The following is a 21,510-nucleotide window of genomic DNA, read 5'->3' on the forward strand; positions in this document are numbered from 1 at the left end:
ATTAATGTTTAATATTTAATGTTAATGTTATTTATTTATTTATTCTTAACATTATACTTTGTGTGTATTTATGCCCACCTGTGCTTTTCATTTCCTTGCCTTATTTAGGTAATGTACAGATGCTTATGTACATTTGGGGTCCATTGAAATCTTCTTTCACTTGCAGTCACGTTGTGACCTTCATCAAAGACCATCAGAGACCTTAGTTGCGTCTCAAAATTAAGCCTTAAAATTATATGGACCCCTTCCTTTTCCTTTTGTCTATATTTCAAATGTATATTTTAAATCACCTTATATATTCTTTGTTCTTTTCTAGCTTGTATTTATATGAACACATGAAGCAGGGCAGTCCTGTAGTTACTGCAGACTATAATAATCTGCTAATGAGTGGGGGTTCATTCTAGGGTATTCCCAGACATTGTTTTACTGGTGAAGTTTGCTGAGATGGGTCCTTATACCAGGATATACAGTGCACCCTAGGAATTGTGCTTTTCAGCCATGAGGACTCAAGTGTTCTTCTCAGCATAGTAAAAGGTTGCCATTGAGAGGTTTGTTCCATTGCTCCTTTACCCCTGGCTCCTGTACCTTCGTTACTTCTTTTGCCTGACTCCCAGCCCATCCTGGCCCATCCCTTTGCTGCTTCCAGTGTATGCTCACGGTCACTTCATTGTGTCTGTAGCTGAGAGGAATACCAGGTCCATAAGAATCATGACTAAATGTAGCCATGTCAGAGTGGAGCCACTTACTAAGAATACAGGAATGCCAGTGAAAAGAAAACTTTAACCTTTCAATGAATTTACAGAATAACTACTAATTAAGCCCTTGAAAGTATCCATAGAATTCTCTTACAAAACAACATAAATTTTTTCTCTAACTGAACCACATATTTTTCCAGCAAAGCTTTCATTGTTTTTCTGTATTTATAATCCCTAGTATTGTAATCATTTTGTTTCAACTCTGGGATTTTCCTTTGCAGTGGTAGAGTTTAGCAATTAAACGGGACAATCTTGACCTTCCATTTCTTCCTCTATATATTGAGAAAAATATTTCAAAATCCAGAACAACTGATTTACATATTCTGAGCTTTGTCTTTTCCATGGGTCATTCATTCATTCATTCATTCAATCAGTAGTCAAGAGATGTTATTGAGCCCCTCATATGTGACGGGAACATGTAGAGGTGAACAATGGATTGTTTTGACATGAGGGAATTTACCAGCTGGTAGAGACATGAATAAGACAATGGTGAATAAAATAGTGTGCCTTTCTAGTTTGCAAAAGTCCACGTCATCTACTCCCAGGATGCACCAGGAGGATGGGAACAAGGAAGGATGTTTAGATTGGCCTGGGAGCACTTCTAAGAGGAAGTAGCATTTGCTTCTTGAAGGATAACCGGTGAAGTCAGGTAGCAGCCACTGCTCAGGTGATAGAAATGATACATACATGCGAGAACTTTCTAGATGATAAGGTTGGACTCAGATTATCTTGAGTGAAGGAATGCCAGTTTGGACTTTACTGAAAAGGAAAGCTCTCAAAAACTTTTAAGTATAGGGGCACCTGGGTGGCACAGTCAGTTAAGCATCCGACTCTTGGTTTCAGCTCAGATCATGATCTCATGGTCGGGAGATTGAGCCCCTCGTTGGGTTCTGTGCTCAGTGTGGGTCTGCTTGAGATTCTTTCTTCCTCTGCCTTTCTACCCCTCCACCCCTGCTCTTGCTGTCTCTCTAAAATAAATAAATTAATTAAAAAAAAAACCTTTTAAGTATAGATGTGTGATATTCTGATTTGTGTTTTGACAGAATTGGGGGCAGCATGGAGGACCAGTTGGAAGTTGATCGGTAAAAAGAATAAATCGATCAAACTGAAAAGCTATTCAAAAGTTAGTGCTTCTAGACTTTGGTTTTAAATTTGTTATTAGTAAAAACTACTTTATCTTTACAATAAGAAGTCAAACTAAAGGACCAATCCTACCTCCCTGCTTACTGCTGTAGTTAGAACCAGGAATAAAGTAGATGAATGCTAAATGACAGAGGCATATTCTTTCTCAACTTTTTATTTCGTATTTCCATGTGAAAATGAAATTTAAAACTTAATGACCCTTTCAGGAATAGTCAACCAAAAATTGGCCATTTCTTCATTCCTAATAGAAGTTTTTGCTAAAATATAATGGTGATAATGTAAAGGGATGCGATCATACTTAGTAGGTACAGTTGGCATCACTGACTGAAAATGATTTTAAAAGTACTTTTGAAAGCAGATAAAGTGGTCTGTCCAAAGAAGTAAAATCATCCTAGAATATACATAAAGTGATATGTCCAAAGAAGTAAAATCATCCTAGAATATACAAAGCTTATAAATGCATGAGGTAAGAGGGTGGCTCAGTTAGTTAAATGGTTGACTCTTAATTTTGGCTCAGGTCATAATCTCAGGGTCATAGGATCGAGCCCCTTGTGGGGCTCTATGCTCATCAAGGAGTCTCTTTGAGATTCTCTCTCTCCCTCTCTTTCTGGCCCTAACCTCACTCTCTCTCTCTCTCTAAAGTGGACTAACAAATCTTTAAAATAAATAAATAAATGAGATAGGAGATGACAGCTCTTGCAATAATTTTGCCATTGGAGCATTGACTGATGCCTGAAAAATTATGAAAAATAAATTAATGAAAAACATTTCCAATAAGCAGATCAAGCATAATTGTCTGAGAATAAGAGAGAAAAAGCTAAAATGCCCGTAAAAGTTGTAAAACTTGCCCTATTTCAAACTAACAAGGTCAAAGTCCCCCCACCCCAAAACTTTTAAAAAACAAAAAAGACAAGTATTTCTAGGGTAATTTAAGGTACATAGGGATGCACAACCACCTCATGGTACATAAAAATTATTAATTCTTGGAAATTTCATGACTTGAAATACCTATTATTCACCAGATTTTTATTTGTCCCATTTACCAATTCTGGATCTTGCTAGACTCAAGAGAGGTCTTACTAGATCCAAGGTTTTTTTTAAATTCTTCATTCAAATCCACATATTTGGGGTACCTGGGTGGCTCAGTCAGTTAAATATCTGCCTTCAGCTCAGGCCATGATCCCAGGGTCCTGGGATCAAGCCCTGCATCGGGCTCCCTGCTCAGCAGGGAGTCTGCTTCTCCCTCTGCCCCTCTCCCCCACCCAGCTTGTGCTTTCTCTCTCGCTCATTCCACCCCCCAAATAGATAAATAAAATCTTTTAAAAAAATCCTCATATTTGACTCTCTTTATACTTTATTCATTAAATTCATTCATTCATCCATTCAGTCACCCTCCTCTTTGCTAGGTGCTGCTCTAGGTACAAAAGATACCACAGAAAACCGAAAAGCATCATTGCAGTGAAGAAATTGGGGGTGTCCATTTATCTTTCATCAGCTCCTTTGTGACAGCCATTAGCAAAACTTCTATAGGCTCATGTCTAATTTTCTCCTTCAATGCACAGATTGAGTAGACATAATTCATTGTGAGCTCCTCCTCCTTGATATGAAAAGGAGCATTCACAAGTTGCCTTATGAAAGTCTTGGACATTTCATCAATATTTTAGTGTTAAACTTTTATAAGAGCCCTAGGACTTATAATTTGTGTATTTATATTCTATTAAGACTGGCATCAGCCACAGGAAAAAAAATGTAGTTTTGTCTTGATTATCTTTGTGTGCAGCAATTCATAATATTGCACTAGACACACTGACAGGATCTTGAATTTTGGGCCAATATTAGCCTAAGGAGAATCTATTTATGAAAGAGTTTTGTGACCTTGGGCATACACTGAATTTCTCTGGATCACGGTAATACCACTTGTAAAATTAAGAGTCTTGGACCAGCTTCCTGTTACAGGCTATGTTCATACAAAAGCTGATGAATCTTAGGCATTCTGGAAGTTTATAAGAAAGACAAATGGCAACTATAACTCTCTTTGTAAGTTTGCTTGCCATTCAAGCTGCTTTCCTGGCTGATATTTATGAAAGAGAAGTAAAGCAGAGAGAAGATAAGTGACTTGACAGTGATCAGAGTCTGATGCCGAGCCACACTAGAATTTTCCTTGGTTGCCGTCTTTTCCTGTCCCCATGGCATGCGGATCCTGAATTACCCTAAAAATGGCAGAGGAAGACAAGTACGGAGATGCAGGGACATCAGAAGAGAGAATGATGGATAATGTGAATGAAGGAAGTAGAATGGAGAATGGCCCTTAATTTCCTATCAATATGAGATTGTTCTTGAACCATTATTCAGGGTCAGACAGGGTCACGTCGTGAATAAAAGATCTGTCTAGATACCACAGGAAGTGGTATTGCTACTTCAGCATGTGGTACTTTATCTACTAAAACAAAGCCCTATTTTAAGAGTCATAAAGTTGGGGTTTGGGCTGTGGCTTCTTATATTTGCATATATATGCAGTTGGTGAGGAAGCGGAGGTGGGAGGGAAGGCTGCCCAAGTATTTTCTCCTTAATGTCCTGGCCAAATGCAACTTCAAATAATTATGTTCCTCCGCTTACTTATATTCCTTCAGCAATTTCCTCACATTTTGCCTCAAATCTTCAAAGCCTTTGACCATGTGGGCTTAAAACCATGAGGATGAAAGTGTCCAGACTCTTTTGTGGCCATGCCTGCTTCGAGCCATGTCTGTGGTCACTCTGCATCCTGGTCTGGATTAGTGGTTCTAAACTGAGCAACCCTGGGAAGAATGGCATTTGAGTCGCACTGTCCCTGATTATTTGAAACATCTGTTCAGTGTAAATATGGAAATACCTTTTGCTCTTTCTTTCTTTCGTTCTTTTTTTTTTTATTAGGCGACATGCCCAGCACGGAGCCCAACATGGGGCTTGAACTCATGACCCTGAGATCAAGACCTGAACTGAGATCAAGGGTCAGACACTTAACCGACTGAGCCACCCAGGTGCCCCTACGTTTTGTACATTCTAATTCAGATTCTCAGTTTTGGCCAGGACATACCTTAGATACTTGGAGAATCTAGCTTTTAATGAATTTGCATTTCAAAAAGCATTTCTTGCTCCATTATAGAGGTGGAATGTTATTTTAGAAAGACTATGGCTTTTTCACTGGGTGAAGATGATTTGCGTGAAATTAGGAGCCCTGACTTCTGGGTTCTAGTGTTGACCATTCACAAACTCACTCTGTGGTATCGCTGAGCCACCATAACTTGGGGCTCCAGTTATTTCTTCCATAAAAATGAAAGGATTTTGATTAGACCTTATAACGCCTTAAACTCTAACTTTCTGTTCTGTTTTTTAGTATAAAAGCTCTCTGGATCCCAAGATATGTGTCGTGCCCTGGAAACTTTTAGGAACCAAATGAGTGTTACAAACCTAAATTATATGGCCTGTTATGAAGTATTAAAAAATAGAGGAACGCTCTGTGTGTGTGTGTGTGTGTGTGTGTGTGTGTGTGTGTGTGTGTGAGTCCTTCATAGAATCTGGACAGATACAGTTGATAGGAAAATTTTCTAAAATCTTGGTCCCCTAGAAATTCTTTCCCCCATAGGATCTTTGTTCTTCTGTGTTTTCTTAAGTAAGAGATAATCTTCAGGGAAAGGAAGGCTTGAGTTGGATTGCTCAGCTGTGCCCTAATAGTATCTCAGAAACTGAGGGTTAGTGCAATGACCCAGAGTTAAGAGAACAGGTGACATATGGGTGGCCCTTGTCATGCCAGTGGTGGGGGCAGAATGAGCGTCATCATCCTTCCTACTTATAGCAGTATGCACCACTGCAAAGGATCTTCCTGAGAAAGAGACCGTGCAAATACATAGGCTTCCCATTCCTGTCCCCGTCCGCCTCTGACCCCATGTGTAAGGAAAGACTTAAGATTCTGATGGTACCCATGTATCCTGCTATATGTCAGAAAGATATATTTTCTCCTTTTCCACTGTAGTATAATTTGACTTTTTTTTGTCTAAAGAAAATTGCCTTCTTTTGTCATTTATTTTATTTCAACTGGATTTTTTTCCTGCTGGTATTGTGTCAGGGGATTGGTCAAATCTGACCCATCAGCTTCTTCAATCAGTACTGTTGGTTAAAAGAAAGAAAAAGGCAGTAGGTCTCCCTTTCTTCTTGGGCTGATCAAGTCCTATTTTCTAGTTCATTTTTCTCAAATCCATCCATTCTTTGCCTGAGGTCTCATGAGGTGTTTGGATATCTTACCTCGAGTCAATCATATACCATGATATTCGGCGCCCAGTCCTGACATGGCTCTAAAACTCCTCTTCACTCACTCGGTTTTCCACTCTGTGTTCCAGACAGTTTCGCCCATTTGCCTTTCCCTCTGCAAAGTTTCTTTCTCTGCCTTTGCTCCCAGTGGTTCCTCTGGGTACAACCTCCCCTGCTCCATCTACCCAACAAAATCCGCAACAGTGCGATCTTTTATGCCCACTCACCAGTTGGGAAGATTTTCTCAACTCTCAAACTTATTTGGTAACCCTCTTTTGACCCTAATCCCATTTTACATTGCTTTGTCATTACCATAGACACAATACCACTCTGCGTTCGACTGTAAACTCTTTGAGGGCAAAGACTGCCTTCTCCAGGGTTTGCTGATTGAAAGAACAGTTGTTTGTTTTTCAGCAAAGCCTTTGAAAAATTTCTATGTAGAAGATGGTTAAAATAAGGACATGATTAGGACAGGTGATGAAATTTGAATCAGGTCTCTAGATTAGATAGTAATATTGCATCAGTGTTAAATTTTTTCATTTTGGTAATTGTACTATAGTTACATATGTGAATGTCCCTGTTCTTAGGAAATGCACATTAAAGTATTTAAAGGCATAGGGGCATAATTTTATGTACAGATTACTCTCAAATAGATATATGTGTGTGTGTGTGTGTTTGTAAATGGATAGTGGTAAAGTACACATTACTCTCAAATGGTTAAAGATGTGTATGTGTATTTAAGTGGATAGTGATAAAGTAAATGTGGCAAAATGTTAGCAGCTAGTGAGTCTGGGTGAAAGTCATTCTTTGTTGTATATTTATAGCTTTCAAATAACTTCGAAATTATTTCAAAATAGTTAAAAGCAAAAAAATAATTAAATTTTATTTATTTTACATATAAATTTTATTTCTATCAGTAAATTTTTATGTATTTATTTCATATACTATATATATATTTTCAGAGATCATCATAGAAAACTAGTTCAAAGGCAGGAAAGGAAAAGGAGCATTTATTTGTAAATGAAAAAGCAACCCAGAGAAAAGTTTAGAATCCACCCATTTAGTATTTTGTAAGTGACCAGTAGGCCCCGAGCACATGAGAACTCTCCAGGTTATCACGAGGCAGCTCAGTTACCTCAGAACTTTGTGGCTTAAGACAGCAAACGTGCGTTACCTCAGTTTTGGTCCGTGTCAGGAATTTGGGAGAAGCTCAGCTGGTGGCTCTGGCTCAGGAGCTCAGTACGTCAGCAGGGGCTGCAGTCACCTGAAGGCTTGACAGGGCTGGAGGATCCATTCACATGGCTGTTGGCGGGAAGCCTCCCCTGAGGCTTCACTTTGCTGCTTGAGTGTCCTAATGGCATGGCAGCCGGCTGCCTGCAAGAAGGGTGGTCCAAAAAGCAAGATGGGAACTGTGTTGCCTCTGATGACGTAGCTCTGGAAGTTATACTCTGTCGTTTTTGCCGTATCCTGTTGGTTGCACAGTCTACTCATCGAGAAAGGGGCTGACGCAAGGCAGGGATCGTTGGAGGTCAGCCTGGAGGTTGGCTACAACCCTAGGGTATAATTAGGGCTGCCAGAGCATAGTTGTTGAAAAAAGAAAGAAAGAAAGGGTAAATTTTATAAAAGGGATAATAGAGCTTTTTTTTTGGTGGAGGCCAAATAAATTAGGACTCCAAATGGAGAAGAATGAGTGGGAATGTTATTGAGGAATATGAAGTCATGAGAAGTTTAGGAAGATCAAGATGATTATATTCACTGAACCCTGGAATGAGAAGTGGTGCTTGAAGTTTCTTTTTCTTATAAAAAAGAGAGGTATTGTTTCCCCAAAAGGAGATAAGTAGACTGAACTGAGCAAATAAAACTGCAATTCATAATGTTTTAAGCCACAACAGCTGTTCTTTTTTTTTTTTTTTTTTTTTTTTTTTTAGAGAAAGAGAGCTGAGCTGGGAGGTGGGGAGGAGCAGAGAGAGAGAGAGAGAGAATCTTAAGCAGGCTCTATGCTCAGCACAGAGTGCAGAGCCTGATGTGGGGCTTGATCCCAGGACCCTGGGATCATGACCTGAGCTGAAATCAGGAGTCAGTCACTTACCTGACTGAGCCACCCAGGCACCCCAAACATCCCTTATGAGTCTGTTCTTATGTCTTTCTCTTTGTTTTTCTGATATTGGGTGTTTTCACTTTCTTATTTTCATGATCAACATCAGAAGTTTGTTTTCTTAGTTTTTTTATTTTGTATTCTTTTATTTTACTATTATTCTTTTTTTAAGTAGGCTCCACACCCAGCCTGGAGGAGAACATGGGACTTGAACTCACCACCCTGAGATCAAGACCTGAGCTGGGATCAAGAGTTGGATGCTTAATTGATTGAGGCCCCCAGGTGCAGCAGCTGTCTTTGATATTGACCCTATGTTCTATTATTTCTCCCAGTCTCACCAATTCTTACTTTCCCTTACACTTCCTGTATACTTCCCTTAGTCTATCCCCCCTCCAAGGGCAGATCCACCCCAAACCTGAATGCATGAACCTCCATCCCTTTCTTTGCCCCCAGTCCCTGTTCCCTTCGTTGGATTTTGCACACCCTCTCTGTGTTAATCTCCAAAACACCTCTTTCATCTAATAAAGCACCTGCTTGAAGACTTCAGTGTATCCCACTGCAAGCGAGATAAAACCATATGTACTCCTTAGCCTGGTGCTCAAGACCCTTTATCACTGAGCTCTGCCTACTTTTCTAGCACTGCCTCTCAGGATTCCTTACAAGTCCTCCTGCTCTCCACCCGCGAGGCTTGGCTCCCACTTCTCTCTTTGCCTCATGGCCCCTTGCCATGGTTTTCATTTACTCAAGGCTTCCTTTTACCCGGATGTGATGCCAAGAACAGACCACAGATGTTGTAGTCATCAGCCAGATTGGTTCAAATCTCTGCTGTTCTAATTGTCTGTTTTCAAGTGAAACATTTAATCTCAGCCAATGAGATTACGTACATGAGGTGCAAGGCATGAGGTAGATACTCAGTGATTTCTAGTTCTTTTTCTTTTGAACGCTCCTGTTCATGTTCAACCTCTTTCATAAAACTTTACTGCTCACTGGTTTTTCCCTCCTCTTAAAACTCTGGCCCTTTGTTTCTACGTTGACTCATTTGGCAAATAATAGTTTATTTAGAATTTTCATCCCTAGTAGATTTTGACCTGTTGAGGCTGAGACCGTGCCTTATAAGGCATCATGGTCCCCACAGTTGCTTGAACTTAGATCCTTAGTGAGTATTGTTTGTGGAATTTTCCATGTGCTGTGCGTGGGATTCCTAGGGGTGTTTTAGAGTACTTACCAAAGTTGAGGACGTGCGGGTGATCAGGGCCCCCCTCCCCCCAAACTACCCTTTAATGCCACCTAGATAATACATGCGGAGCTGGCAGGTTAAGTCGGTGAGACTGTACCTCTCTGTTCCCACAACAGCTTCTTCTGGGTTTAACCATGCCTGCCTCGTGCTGTATTGAAATGGTCCATTTGTGGCCATTCTTCATGTAGCTGGTGAGCTTCCTCAGGGTGGCCCAGAGCCTGGCAGCCCCAGGGCTTTGCCTCGTTCTTGCTTGGTGTGAAGTGTCCAGTGAATGCCAAAACTGATATGAAACACTCACTTCCTGCTAATAGGGAATATGGGGGGATATTTTTTTTTTTGGTTGCTTATGAAACCATTATAAGTTTGTAGAATAGGATTTGATAAATGTTTTTGGTGTTAATAGCTGCATTAACTTATATTCTCGGAGCCTTCCAAAGAATGCCGTGCGACTGCCCATATAGGATGATTTAATGTGATTCAGAAGAATATCTCTGTTGTGGTGTTTGATATGAGCAAAAGAACATGAGGCTTTATACACACAACATATATGGTACTTGCATTGCTTCAGAGAAAGAGTTATGCTTGGTTGAAGTCATACGCTGCTAGAATAACTAGCTTTGGATGGTCAAAACAGAAATCACAACAATGCCTCTTGGATTCTTTTTATCTGCAAAGTAGTATTTCTGTGGAAGTTCTCATCTGGGGTTGTTCCCAGGACAACCAGTAGTGTTATTCTTTTTTTTTTTTTTTTTTTTAAGTAAGCTCTACTGCCAATGTGGGGCTTGAACTCAGAACCCTGAGATCAAGAGTCACATGAGTGTCTTTTGACATCGTTGATACCCCCAAGCTGGAGCTCTGATATTCTAGTCACAGGCCTGAAGCTCCAGGAGGAACACAGCATGTTCCTTCTGTCCCACTTGGGCAGCCTTTCTGAGGAAAAGCTAGTATGTTATTTACAGATAACATGATGGTGTGATCAGGGAAAATTGGTGGCTTTTGGTACCCAGAGAGGGGGTAGGGATTGTGGAAATGTGACTACTCTTAATCATGAAATTTATTCTCGCTTAGAAAACTGTGAGATGATTTTAAGGAAATGAGCTTGAAGAAAAACTGGGTGAGGGCACCCAAGTTATTTCAATGAGTGCACTTAATGATTCTAGGAAGGAAATAGATTTTAGAGGCAGAAAGGATTGTCTGGCATCATTTATCCCTCTGTTGTTGCAAAAATAAATTAGCACGTCAACGCCCCCGTTATTTATCTCTCCCTAATACACTGATAAACTACTCCCTATCATCAGAACCTAGATTCAGGGCGCCTGGGTGGCTCAGTTGGTTGGGCGACTGCCTTCGGCTCAGGTCATGATCCTGGAGTCCCGGGATCGAGTCCCGCATCGGGCTCCCTGCTCGGCAGGGAGTCTGCTTCTCCCTCTGACCCTCCTCCCTCTCATGTTCTCTGTCTCTCATTCTCTCTCTCTCTCAAATAAATAAATAAAATCTTTAAAAAAAAAAAAAAGAACCTAGATTCATCCATTGTAAGGACTGTATTCAACCTGATTATTTATCGAGGTTTTTGTGAGAATAAGCAAAGCCTGCCTTCCTAGTAGGTAGCAAGAGTTAATCCTACCTGCTGTGTTTCTTTTTTCTAATAGGAGCACTTTAGCAATGCTAATCAGTTGTACTGATTTTCTGTTTTGATTTTTCCATAATAATTAAGTGAATGATATGAAATGCAATCAAGTTTGGCACTAGGGGGTTCATGCAAATGACTCTCTCTCTTTTTTTTTTTTTTTTACATTTTAAATTTTGTTAAATGGAACCATAAGGAAAGTTATTTGAAGATGAAGACTGAGTGGGTGGGGGTAGCAGAACTCTTAATTTAGAGTTTTGAATATTTTCCAAATGTCTGTTTTAATGAAGCAAATCACCACTGTGTTACTTTTGTTCCAATTGAAATAATTCTATTTTTTAAAGATTGTGTTTTGTTTTCATATGTGCTCCGAAGTGGAAGATTATAGTGTAAGACAAGATGGCACAGCTTAAAAGAGAGAAATGAGGGGGAAATGTGTTGAACTTTTTTCCTTCAGGGAAGATATGAAGGAAAAACTGTACCCGCATTTACTCAGCGAAACCTATAGAAGAATACAAATAAAGCAGGGAAATGGTTTATGTAATGCCCTATCCATTTCTTACTTGGGTTTTTTCTCTCCGTGCCTTTTATTCAACAAGACCGAACAAAAGGACGGAACATCTGTGTTCTGAATATAACGAAATGTTGTATTTCTATAGTTTCTTACAGCTCATTGGCATGTCTGTGAAATGTCCTTTCCCCACACGGTATATAACATTTGAATTATTTTCTCAAAGGGTTTTAACCTGTTTATGTGAGGTTGCATGATCCCCGCATCTGGAACTAGCAATTCTTTTTGCTTTTGATGTTTTATACTCTAATGCAGGTTATTTTAGAACTCAGTTAATTTTTTTATTTTAATTTGGAAAATCCTTGGGGAATGAGACCAGCTGATGTATATATACATTTTTTTAAATGTCTTTATATTTTCCCTTCTGGAAACACCTCCAGCAAATTGGCAATGCAGTTAGATTTTTCTGTATGCCAAATTTCAAAAGCAAAGGGGAGGTAACCAAATTTTGCTTTTTTTTTTTTTTTCCTGCCATCCCCACAGAGAGGTTAAAGCCTTCATAGAGCTTCACGTCAAGTGCAAAGCAAGAAGGGCTACCAAAAGATTAACGTTAAAATTTTTACATTAAAGGAAAACACACAGCCTTTTTCTTTTTCTTGGCAGTTTGATTCATTGCTTGCAGCAATTTCTAACTTTACAGACTAAACATTTCTAATTGGAAAATGGATGGTTTGAGTCTAAGATGGTGACTCACGATATAAACTTTCCAATTTGGGGTAATTGTTGGTAAGTAGACGGCAGATTACTGCTGACTAGCACTCGTTTTGTCTTTGAGGAGAGAATGAAAGTTAATATATATATTTCACACTTCGCTGAAACAAAACACTTACCCTGACATAGATAAAGCAATGAGACAGGAGGTATTTGCCATGCTTGTTTGTTACAACCAAGTATATTAGAGGTTTGCTTCTTTTGATGAATGAGGAAAACATTAGCAGTGTATTACATGTCTTCAACTGTGAAATGGGGATCATAAAAACACCTTTTTCTTAGGTAAATGACTGTGAGGGTTGGACAGATCACGCACATAAAAGGTTCCACGCCCTGGGCCTGGCTCCCAGGAGCCGGTCTGGAAATTATTGCCTATCATCATCATCATCATCATCACTGTTCATCATTCTTGTTAAGTGGAAAAGCTTCTTTGGTTATATAATGTTGAGCTTCAGATTTTACAACTTCATGACAAACACTGATAATTTGAATTAATTTATAAGCCCTATTTTGGCTACCCATTTATGCTTTTAATGTTAGAATATATTTTGTGATGACGGAAACTTCCCTTTTTAAAGATTTCACAGCCTCTCATAATGGCTTATAGTATCTTCTCGTTATCCTACACGTTCATGATATTATTTCCTTATCCTAAATCAAATGTTGTCTTTAGTTTTAGCCTTTGTGCAGTTAGACACAGGTGTGACACTTGTCACGATATACTTGATACACTTATCCTTATAAACAGCCTTGATTTTGAAGGATTGAGTACTTCTTCCCTTGATCTAGTCTCTTGACTTTGAAGGATAAACTATTTCCTAAGGTTAGGTTTTTGCTGCTATTGTTGTTTATTGTTTATTTGAAGATAAACTTACCCTCTACCCTTTTTTTTTTTTTTTTTTTGAAGTAATCTCTACACCCTGCATGGGGCTCGAACTCATGAGCCCAAGATCAAGAGTCCCACACTCCAGGGCGCCTGGGTGGCTCAGTCAGTTGAGTGTCTGACTCTTGGTTTTGGCTCAGCTCATGATCTCAGACTGAGCCCTCAGGAGGCTCCATGTTCAGCAGGGAGTCAGCCTGAGGTTCTCTCCTTCTGCCACTTCCCTGACTCATGCCCAGGAGCTCATGCTCTCTTTCTCTCAAATAAATAAATCAATCTCTCTTTTTTTTTTTTTTAAATAGGAGTTCGGTGCTCCACCAACTGAACCAGCCTGGCATCCCAATAAACTTATCTTTTTAAACCACAAGGTCATTATTCAATAAATTTTGTTCCCATTTGGTTCCGCGCCTTGTGGTGTAGAAAGTTAGTATAACTTCTCAAAATGCCAGCTTTCACCCGGAAAATAACTGCTTCAGTCACATAATCTGGCCTATTGTTACTAGTTTCCCTAGTTTACCAACAGGCAGGTCAATACCTGTTCTCTTTTTAAGTAGTAAGTGGATCAGCTATTTATAGTTCCGTGTCCATTTTTGCAATAATTATATAAAATCATTTTATAAGTGTGCCAATTAAACGTTTCCTTCTGACTAAGGGGTAAGTTCCTGGAGGTGAGGAGCTGGGCGTGAGTTCCAGGCACAGGCCATGCTGCTATTACAATCCCAAGCTGGTGAGTGCCTGGCACATAGTATGTGTTCAATAAATGCCTGCCGATGACTTCATGTGAGTACCTCCTGGGAACCTCAGACTTGATGTATCTGAACCTGATCTAAAGCTTCTTCCATCCCAGAAGGAGAGGGTGTCTGTGCTTCTCATCTTAGTGAAGGGCACGCCATCTACCCATGGGGCTCTTCCGGGGAGCACTCCTCTCTCTTACTCTCATATTCAGTCATCAAGTTCTACTGATTCAACTCCCAAAAGTCTCTCAGATTCGCTCACTTCCCTGCAAGGTCTGCTTTATCCCCCAGTGAAGTTCTCGGACTTGGCAATGGTGTACAAAACCCTTTGTGCTATGCCCCTGTCTCTTTCTTGGCTGAATTAATTTGAGCTCCCCAAAGTGTGCCTGACCCTCCCTCCCCTCTGGTTCCGTCTGCATGGAACATTCTCTCCTTCCTCTTGTATCTCCTTTGCGGGCCTCTTTTGCAAATAAGCTGCTGTTTGCTTTTCCGTTGTGTTCATTCTTCCTCTCAAGAACACCAGGTTGGTTTTCTCTAACACCAACCTCTAAACAGCCTTACACCTTTTTCTGCACACCTACGAACAAACCTCTGTAAGATGGCTGGTTTTGTTTCTGTTGAGCAGATGGGGAAACGGAAGCACTAAATGTGGGAAATGTACATCATGATTATTAAATTATAGGCATCTTAATGGCCAGGGACAGAAATTGTGTCTGTATTTGATGTCCAGTTTTTGCGCAGTGCCTAGGATAGAGCAGACCTAGCAGACGTTCCATGGCCATTGAGTGAATTATTGAATGAATCTCAGTTTGAGCCTGAGGTGCCTCTCTCTTGAGTCAATGGAGCTTCTGTTTCATCGTTTACCCTCCAGGACAAATGAGGCCAGATTCCTCTGTGAGCCCTCTTCTTCCAGAAGGGAAATATGCCTGGTGAGAGAATCTGGAAGTCTGTGTTGCTCTGAGTTGTTCGGGTAGATTCCTTTAATGTCGGCTGGCCTGGATGAGAAGGGCTTTTGTTGTGATGGCAATTAATGATGATTTGCACATTTTAGTAATTTACAAAATGGTGACCACCCTGCACAACACAAGAAATACCTCTCTCTTGGACCATGAAATCTGGTGACCCGTCTATTTAAACACATGGCTTGTTATGCGTGGTTCAGCCCTACTGACAACTGGTCCCAAATGGTTGTTGTACTGAAAAGAATTCTGTTTGGGTCATTTTAATGCTTCTCTAATTGGGATTTTTGTTTTCTTGTAGGTTGTTCTTCCAAAAAAAAATGGTTATCTCTTTGAACTCATGCCTGAGCTTTATCTGTTTCTCGTTATGCCTCTGGAGCAGGACAGCATCATCCCTGAATCTTGAAGACCCTAATGTGTGCAGCCACTGGGAAAGGTAATCGTTTTGAGAGTAGTCTGAGAAGTAGTTTCTGATTTTTTTTTTATATATTATCATTACCAGCCTGACATGTAAAATTAGACTTTGAGAAGAGATTATGAAATTACTTTTATGTAAAAGCCAGTAGTTATATTAATAAGTTAGTACTCTTCAGAATATAGAACTTGATTACAGAATATAAAGTGAAAGAACTCTGGTCTATTGATTCTAACACAGGAGCAATCATATCCTGCAGGGAGAATATTACTAGCTCCATTCACATGATCTCCCAAACATCTCCCTGCTCTCAGTCTATTTTGCAATAATCTGGGGGAGCTGGACTTATGCATGGGAACCAATGGGTAAGCGGCGAAGGACAATATGGAATAATGTACTGAAGGGTGGCCAAGTATGGTACAAAAAAATTGGGCTGTATGTGGCCTGAAAAGGGCGATGTGATTTCTGGAGGCACTGGAGAGGGCGCATGGACATAGTGTCAGCTGAGATGCTCTCAAAGACCTGAATAAGACGAGCGGATAGCAGTGATTGAGTAGAGTTCTAGGCATGGAAGGTGGCTTGAAACCAGTGCCATGCAGACCGCTGAGGGTCTTGAGCAGCAAAACTAGAGTCAGTACGGTCCTGAAGGAGGGCAAGATTGACTAGATTGCATCAAAGCAGATGGTGTCGTATACAGATTAGGGCAATGTACAGTAGGAGATGCAGAGGAAGGGACAATACAACAGGTCACTGTCAGAGAGCTTAGAGTCCTTTTTGGAACACAAAAATAATACAAACCATCTAGTGCTAAGGCAGACTAGTCAAATGTAGTCTACACCGCTCTACTGTGCTACTTGCATTTCTACAAAAGCACCTTTAGCTACAAGTCACATTGCAAGTGTCGGCTTTCCAGAGAGAAGGTGGCGCCCTTCTAGTCCGCTCAAGCACCCCAGAATAGCAGGTAGTTTTGATAGCTGTACGCGCCATTTCATTGAACTCCCCGTCGCTTTTCCCTGTTCTCAGCACCCAGCACCGTGAGCAGCACCCCACAGGGGACACATCCAGCCAGGACTGTCGGCCCAGCTCAGAGCCCTTCAGGCACAGCAGCTGTGTTACTCTAGGGGCACCCTAGTCCCTCACTCACGGCATTATTTTTTTCAGTGAGGGCTTCCCCATGTCTATGCGCAGTATTACAATCAGGGTAACAGAAACGTACTCCCTGGTCAATCCATGGAGTTATGTATCATTATGAAGCTTTAAGCTGTAGAGGAAATATGTGTATGTAATCAAGTTTTATGTATCTGTGATATTAACTGTATTATATAGAACTGAAGGGGAAGGACCTCCTATTAATTATCTTTATAATCGTCGCAGCACCCCCCCATAAACATTTCAGCTACAAAGAGCATAATAAATATCCATTAAAGCAGTAAACATGAATCAGTGAATACAAGAATGGGTACATATCACATTTGAAAAAGGGAGAAGCCACTGGTGGTTGAACTTGTGGGAGCATGAGAGCTTTGGAATAGAAGGAAAAAATCAAATTCGTAAGATACTGTGAAATAAGAATCAACACATCTTGGTCATACATGGATTGTAGGATGTGCAGGAGGCAGCGAAGGTGAGATTTAGAACCTGCTCTGTGAAAGCGTGGAGGTGTCATATGAGAAAGAAAAGGAAGAGAATTGATTTGAGAGGGAAGAGATTAGTGTGGTTGCCCTGTCGTGTGCCTAAGATCGGTTTGAGAAATGGGCCCGGTAGTGTTTGGGAGCACAGAATCAGGAGTCTCCAGCATGATGAGACGTGAACAGGTGAACTCTCTGAGGGAAAGGCTGAAAAGAGAAAAGAAGCCAGACTTCAGTAGCCCAGCACCCACTCGTACATGTACATTTTGTCCTGATTCTTTCCTCATTATTTGACGAAACTTGGCAACACATAATTGCATGTTTTGTTCGCTATGGATAATTCCCAGGGTCTAAAACCCTGCCTTGCTTAGGGCATGTGCTGGATAAATGGCTGTTGATTGAGTACACTCACCTGACAGGAAATAAAATGGCTAAATATGGACATCAGTGGGGGAACGGGGAGAGGGGACAGAGGGACAGGCACAGGGCACATTAGTCTCTAAACCTAATGCAGTTCAACCATTGCAGAAGTAATTAGAGTAACCTCTAAAAGACTTACTAATGAGGAGGGAAAAAGAGCGAGAAAGAGAAGGGACATAATGGGGATTTTTTTCTCCCAACTGTATTTTTTTTCCTATGACCTTCTAGAAAGAAGGATTGACAGCCATAATCTTCTTATTGATACATTTCCTGTTTTAACGCCAGATAATGATTCTTGGAAGAAATGTAAAAGAAAGTGCAATAGTTGTGACAAGAATGGAGGAAGGAACAGAAACTAAAATGATCAAACAAGGGTGCAGGTGACACATTCTGTATTTTCAAAACCTGCTTGAATGGAAATGGGGAGAGGAAGATGAGTGTCAAGGACAGAATTCCTGGTGGTAGGGCTGAGTAGGGCTCATTGGAGGCTTGCCTTATCTCAACCCCACCTGTACCAAATGGACTCAGCCGGAGTCTTGCGTCTCTGGCACCTGCCAGAAATGCAGACTCTCAGGCCCTGCCCCAGGCTTGCTGAATCATTAGTTTTCAAATAAAAGGAGGCCTCATTTTAATGCAGCCATTGTGGTTCTGAGAAGTCGTACAGAAAATAAAATTAAGGAAAACGAAATCATTTAAAATACACAAGGGGTGCTTGCTATTAAAGGAATCCCGTGCATCAGCCTTTTGGAAATGGATAATTCCATGAATTATCTGTTCCTTCTTCATATCACCTTTCCCTGGTCTGTGAGTTTACGTGTTGGCATCTACTGGGGTTTCTGCTAAAGAGGGCACCAAGGAAGAGAAGCCATGCTTTGCCCATCCCCTTGGGTGTGGAACACAGAAGTGGTGGTAATGGAAGAAGCAAGTCCTGAAGCGAGCAGAGATAAGGAATGATGATTATTATCATATCTGATTAAAGTAACAAGATCATTTTGGCAGATAGAATGTAATGAACCACTTTGGAATGTGTCCAAGTGATGATGGCTTCTCCACCCCCCCCCCATTCTTTGACCTTAAATTAAATCTTGCTGGGGTTTCTCCCCGGATGATATTTAATAGGTTAAAGTCCCGGTGATGATATGTTTTCAGTGTCTCTGAGATTAAACACACAAGCAGGAGGTGAAGAGTTACGCATCTCTGTGGTGAAAATAGTGTAGAATTGAGATCAGATTCCCTTTATACCAGTTTGGCACCAGTTGTCTGCTTTAGAAGCTTTAGATGTTCTAATGACATCTGAGAGGTGGCATGGGACAGGACGGTGTCTGGGGAACCCGGGCTTAGTGCTGGCCCTAGGCTGACTGCTAGCACAGGGAGCTCAGTGTTGCTCATTTGTGATAAAAACAAGATTGGACTAGGCAGTCAAGAAGGTTCCTTCCTGCTCTGACTTAAGAGCAGCTGCTGAGGAACATGGAGGTGTGAACGGTTAGCAGAGGCCTGGAAGCGGTGATACAGACCCAGAGGATGGGTTAGCCCAGTGACGGGTATTAAGGAGGGCATGTACTGCATGGATCAATGAATCGTGGATCACTGCATCAAAAGCTAATGATGTACTGTATGGTGACTAACATAACATAATAAAATGAAATTAAATAAATAAATAAAAAAGACCCAGAGGAGGCTGGCCTGTTCTCAGAGATCTTTCCCTTTGTGATGCAAGCACACAGCCTCCACAAAGTGGCCCCTTGAAAAGTGAACAAGTTATTTCTTCAACCGTAGGTGGGTATTGAGCAAATTAGGTATAGTCAGTTACAGAGTATTTGGCTGTCGTAATTTGAAGAAAATTCACGATTTACTAACCTGCTTATGATACATTCAAGTTTAAAAGTAATTTTCAGAATTATGTGAGTCGTGTGATTATATTATAATAAAAGCCAAAAACCTGAACTAACACAAAAAGCTAAAAAACCCCTGAGGACTGTAAAAAGTCAGCAAAATGCTATTGGTGGTTGTGTAAGAGTTAGAGAATTCTCATTAATGTTAATGTTTTCCAAATTTTGTCATGTGATTAGAATACCATTAAAAATGAGGAGGGGGAAGAGCAAGATTGTATGGAAAAGAAAAAATGTATAAAAACCAACAGAAAGGAAATTTGGTGTGAAGAGGCTTAGAGCCCTTCTCCCATAGACTTCACCAGAAGCCTATTTGTGATCAATGTGCAAAGTAATTTGTTTTCAGTCACTTCTGAACTGAATTTGAGGCTCTGAATAATTTTAATCAGAAGAGTCAAGGTGGAAGAGAAATGCTCAGAGCATAGTACCTTTTGTGTCCGTGTTTCCCCAAAACTGTACGTATTTCTCTGTTAGAGCCCTGTTGTATTATTTCTAGCATCATGTGCTGGCCCCTCTTGAGAGCTCTTTGGGGGCGGAAATTGCAGAGATGTTCAAATAACTGTTTGTTGAATTGGAATCCTAAATGGTTTGATTACCAAGAGCCTTTTTTTCTATCTGAAAACCAGAGAAGCGTCCCTCAAATGTGTGCTTTTGGTGAACAGCAAGTGGCAAGAGAGAAAATTCATATACTTGAGCACTTTCTCTCATTTAAGTAATCCTCCAGACTGCTAGAAATTAGTGAAAACATTTCTCGTGTTTGCCTATGGAATCTGTTCTCCCATCCACATTAAATGGGATGTGTTTGGCCGGGATCCCTTTGTTGATTATCTCTTCTGCTCACCAAGGCAGACAGACCTTAACCATCATAACACGGCCTTTGAAATTTTATGGGAATAATGCATCCAGTTTAGTTCCAACGATCCACTTTAGTTCTGTTGAATTCGTGCTGTAGAGCTTGGTAGAACATTTTTGTCTTCCAGTCAGCCTTGATTTAGGGTGGTTTCTTTTTTACTCCTCTAGCACGTGTGGGCATTGCTGTGTTTTGCTCATGGGTAATGCAGAACTGCACCTATAAGCAGAGGACATTCATTCGCTTTGCTCTGCACTGAAAATGGAATAGAGAAATAATGCTGCAGGCCTCAAGGTTCAGTTATTTACAAGCAGCTGGATAGGCAGGGAAAAAAATTGCTGAGGAAGTCTTGGAATTTGCATCAACCTGAACCTCAGAACAGTGCGAGAGGTCAGAAGACATTAATACCTTATTGTGATATTTCATCCCAAGAACCTTTATATTTTAACAGTGGCCTCTTTTCCCTTAAAGGAGTTATATTACAGATGTGGGGGTTTGCATCCCCTACACTCATCTGAACCTGCTCTTGTAGGTAGCCTCAGGTGGCATACAATAGAGAAGGAAATAATCACCTAAAATGTATGTAAGAAATTCAGAATGCCAAGTAGGAAGGGATCTTCAAGACCATCCGTGATTCTTTGGTTTTCAAATGTGATACTCAAAACCAAGGGAAGGAAGGTTATCTGCTAATGACCGTCTAGTTTCTCAGCGTCAGATCAGGATAACCCTGTCTTCTGCTAATCAGTGATCTTTTCAGTAGGGCCTATTGCATCTGCCTAAGATTTGTGGAGGATCACTAAATTTACCTAGAAATCAAGTTGCAGTGACCCAAAGAATGAGATACACAAAAGTGTGAACAGAATGATTATTTTATGGATTTCCCATTGAAGCCTAAGCACATAATAGCTAACAGGGGCTACTTGGAGAAAGAAATCCCACTGTTGGGGAGCCTAACACCACATAGCTTTTCAAATGAGAAGGTTCTACCCTATTTCTAACCTGAATTCTTCATGCTGACATTTCAGCCTCATTCCTTCTGTACCTTCTCTAGTCGATAGTTCCTAATAATGAAGTTGGCCTATTGATTTGCTGCAAGTGAGTCCATAATTGTGGCCTGTTTCACTTGCTAGTGTGAATTAAAGATTTAAGTGAAAATCTTTGAGATTGTTAAGGAGAAGAGGATTAACTTGTTCGGCCAAGAGGATTCTCCAAGTTTTCGTGTAGGTAGCAACTCTAAGCTCTTGAGCATGTAATGGACTGCTTTAAAATGAAGAACTATGACATTGAACATTGAATGCTCTTTATGTTTTAT

General features: G+C 40.5%; 1 protein-coding gene across 2 annotated transcripts in view; it reads left to right on the top strand.

Annotated features, from left to right (window-relative positions):
- Positions 1-21,510, top strand: part of MEGF10 (multiple EGF like domains 10) — a 211,988-nt gene that overhangs the window by 73,820 nt on the left and 116,658 nt on the right. For both annotated transcript variants that reach the window (XM_035014032.1, XM_035014033.1), the window contains one exon: positions 15,298-15,432. In XM_035014032.1, coding sequence (XP_034869923.1) covers positions 15,298-15,432 — 135 coding nt within the window. The remainder of the gene's footprint in view (positions 1-15,297; positions 15,433-21,510) is intronic.

Source organism: Mirounga leonina, unplaced genomic scaffold (assembly GCF_011800145.1).
Source record: "Mirounga leonina isolate KUSES-001 unplaced genomic scaffold, KU_Mleo_1.0 Mir_168, whole genome shotgun sequence".
NCBI classification, from domain to species: Eukaryota; Metazoa; Chordata; class Mammalia; order Carnivora; family Phocidae; genus Mirounga; species Mirounga leonina.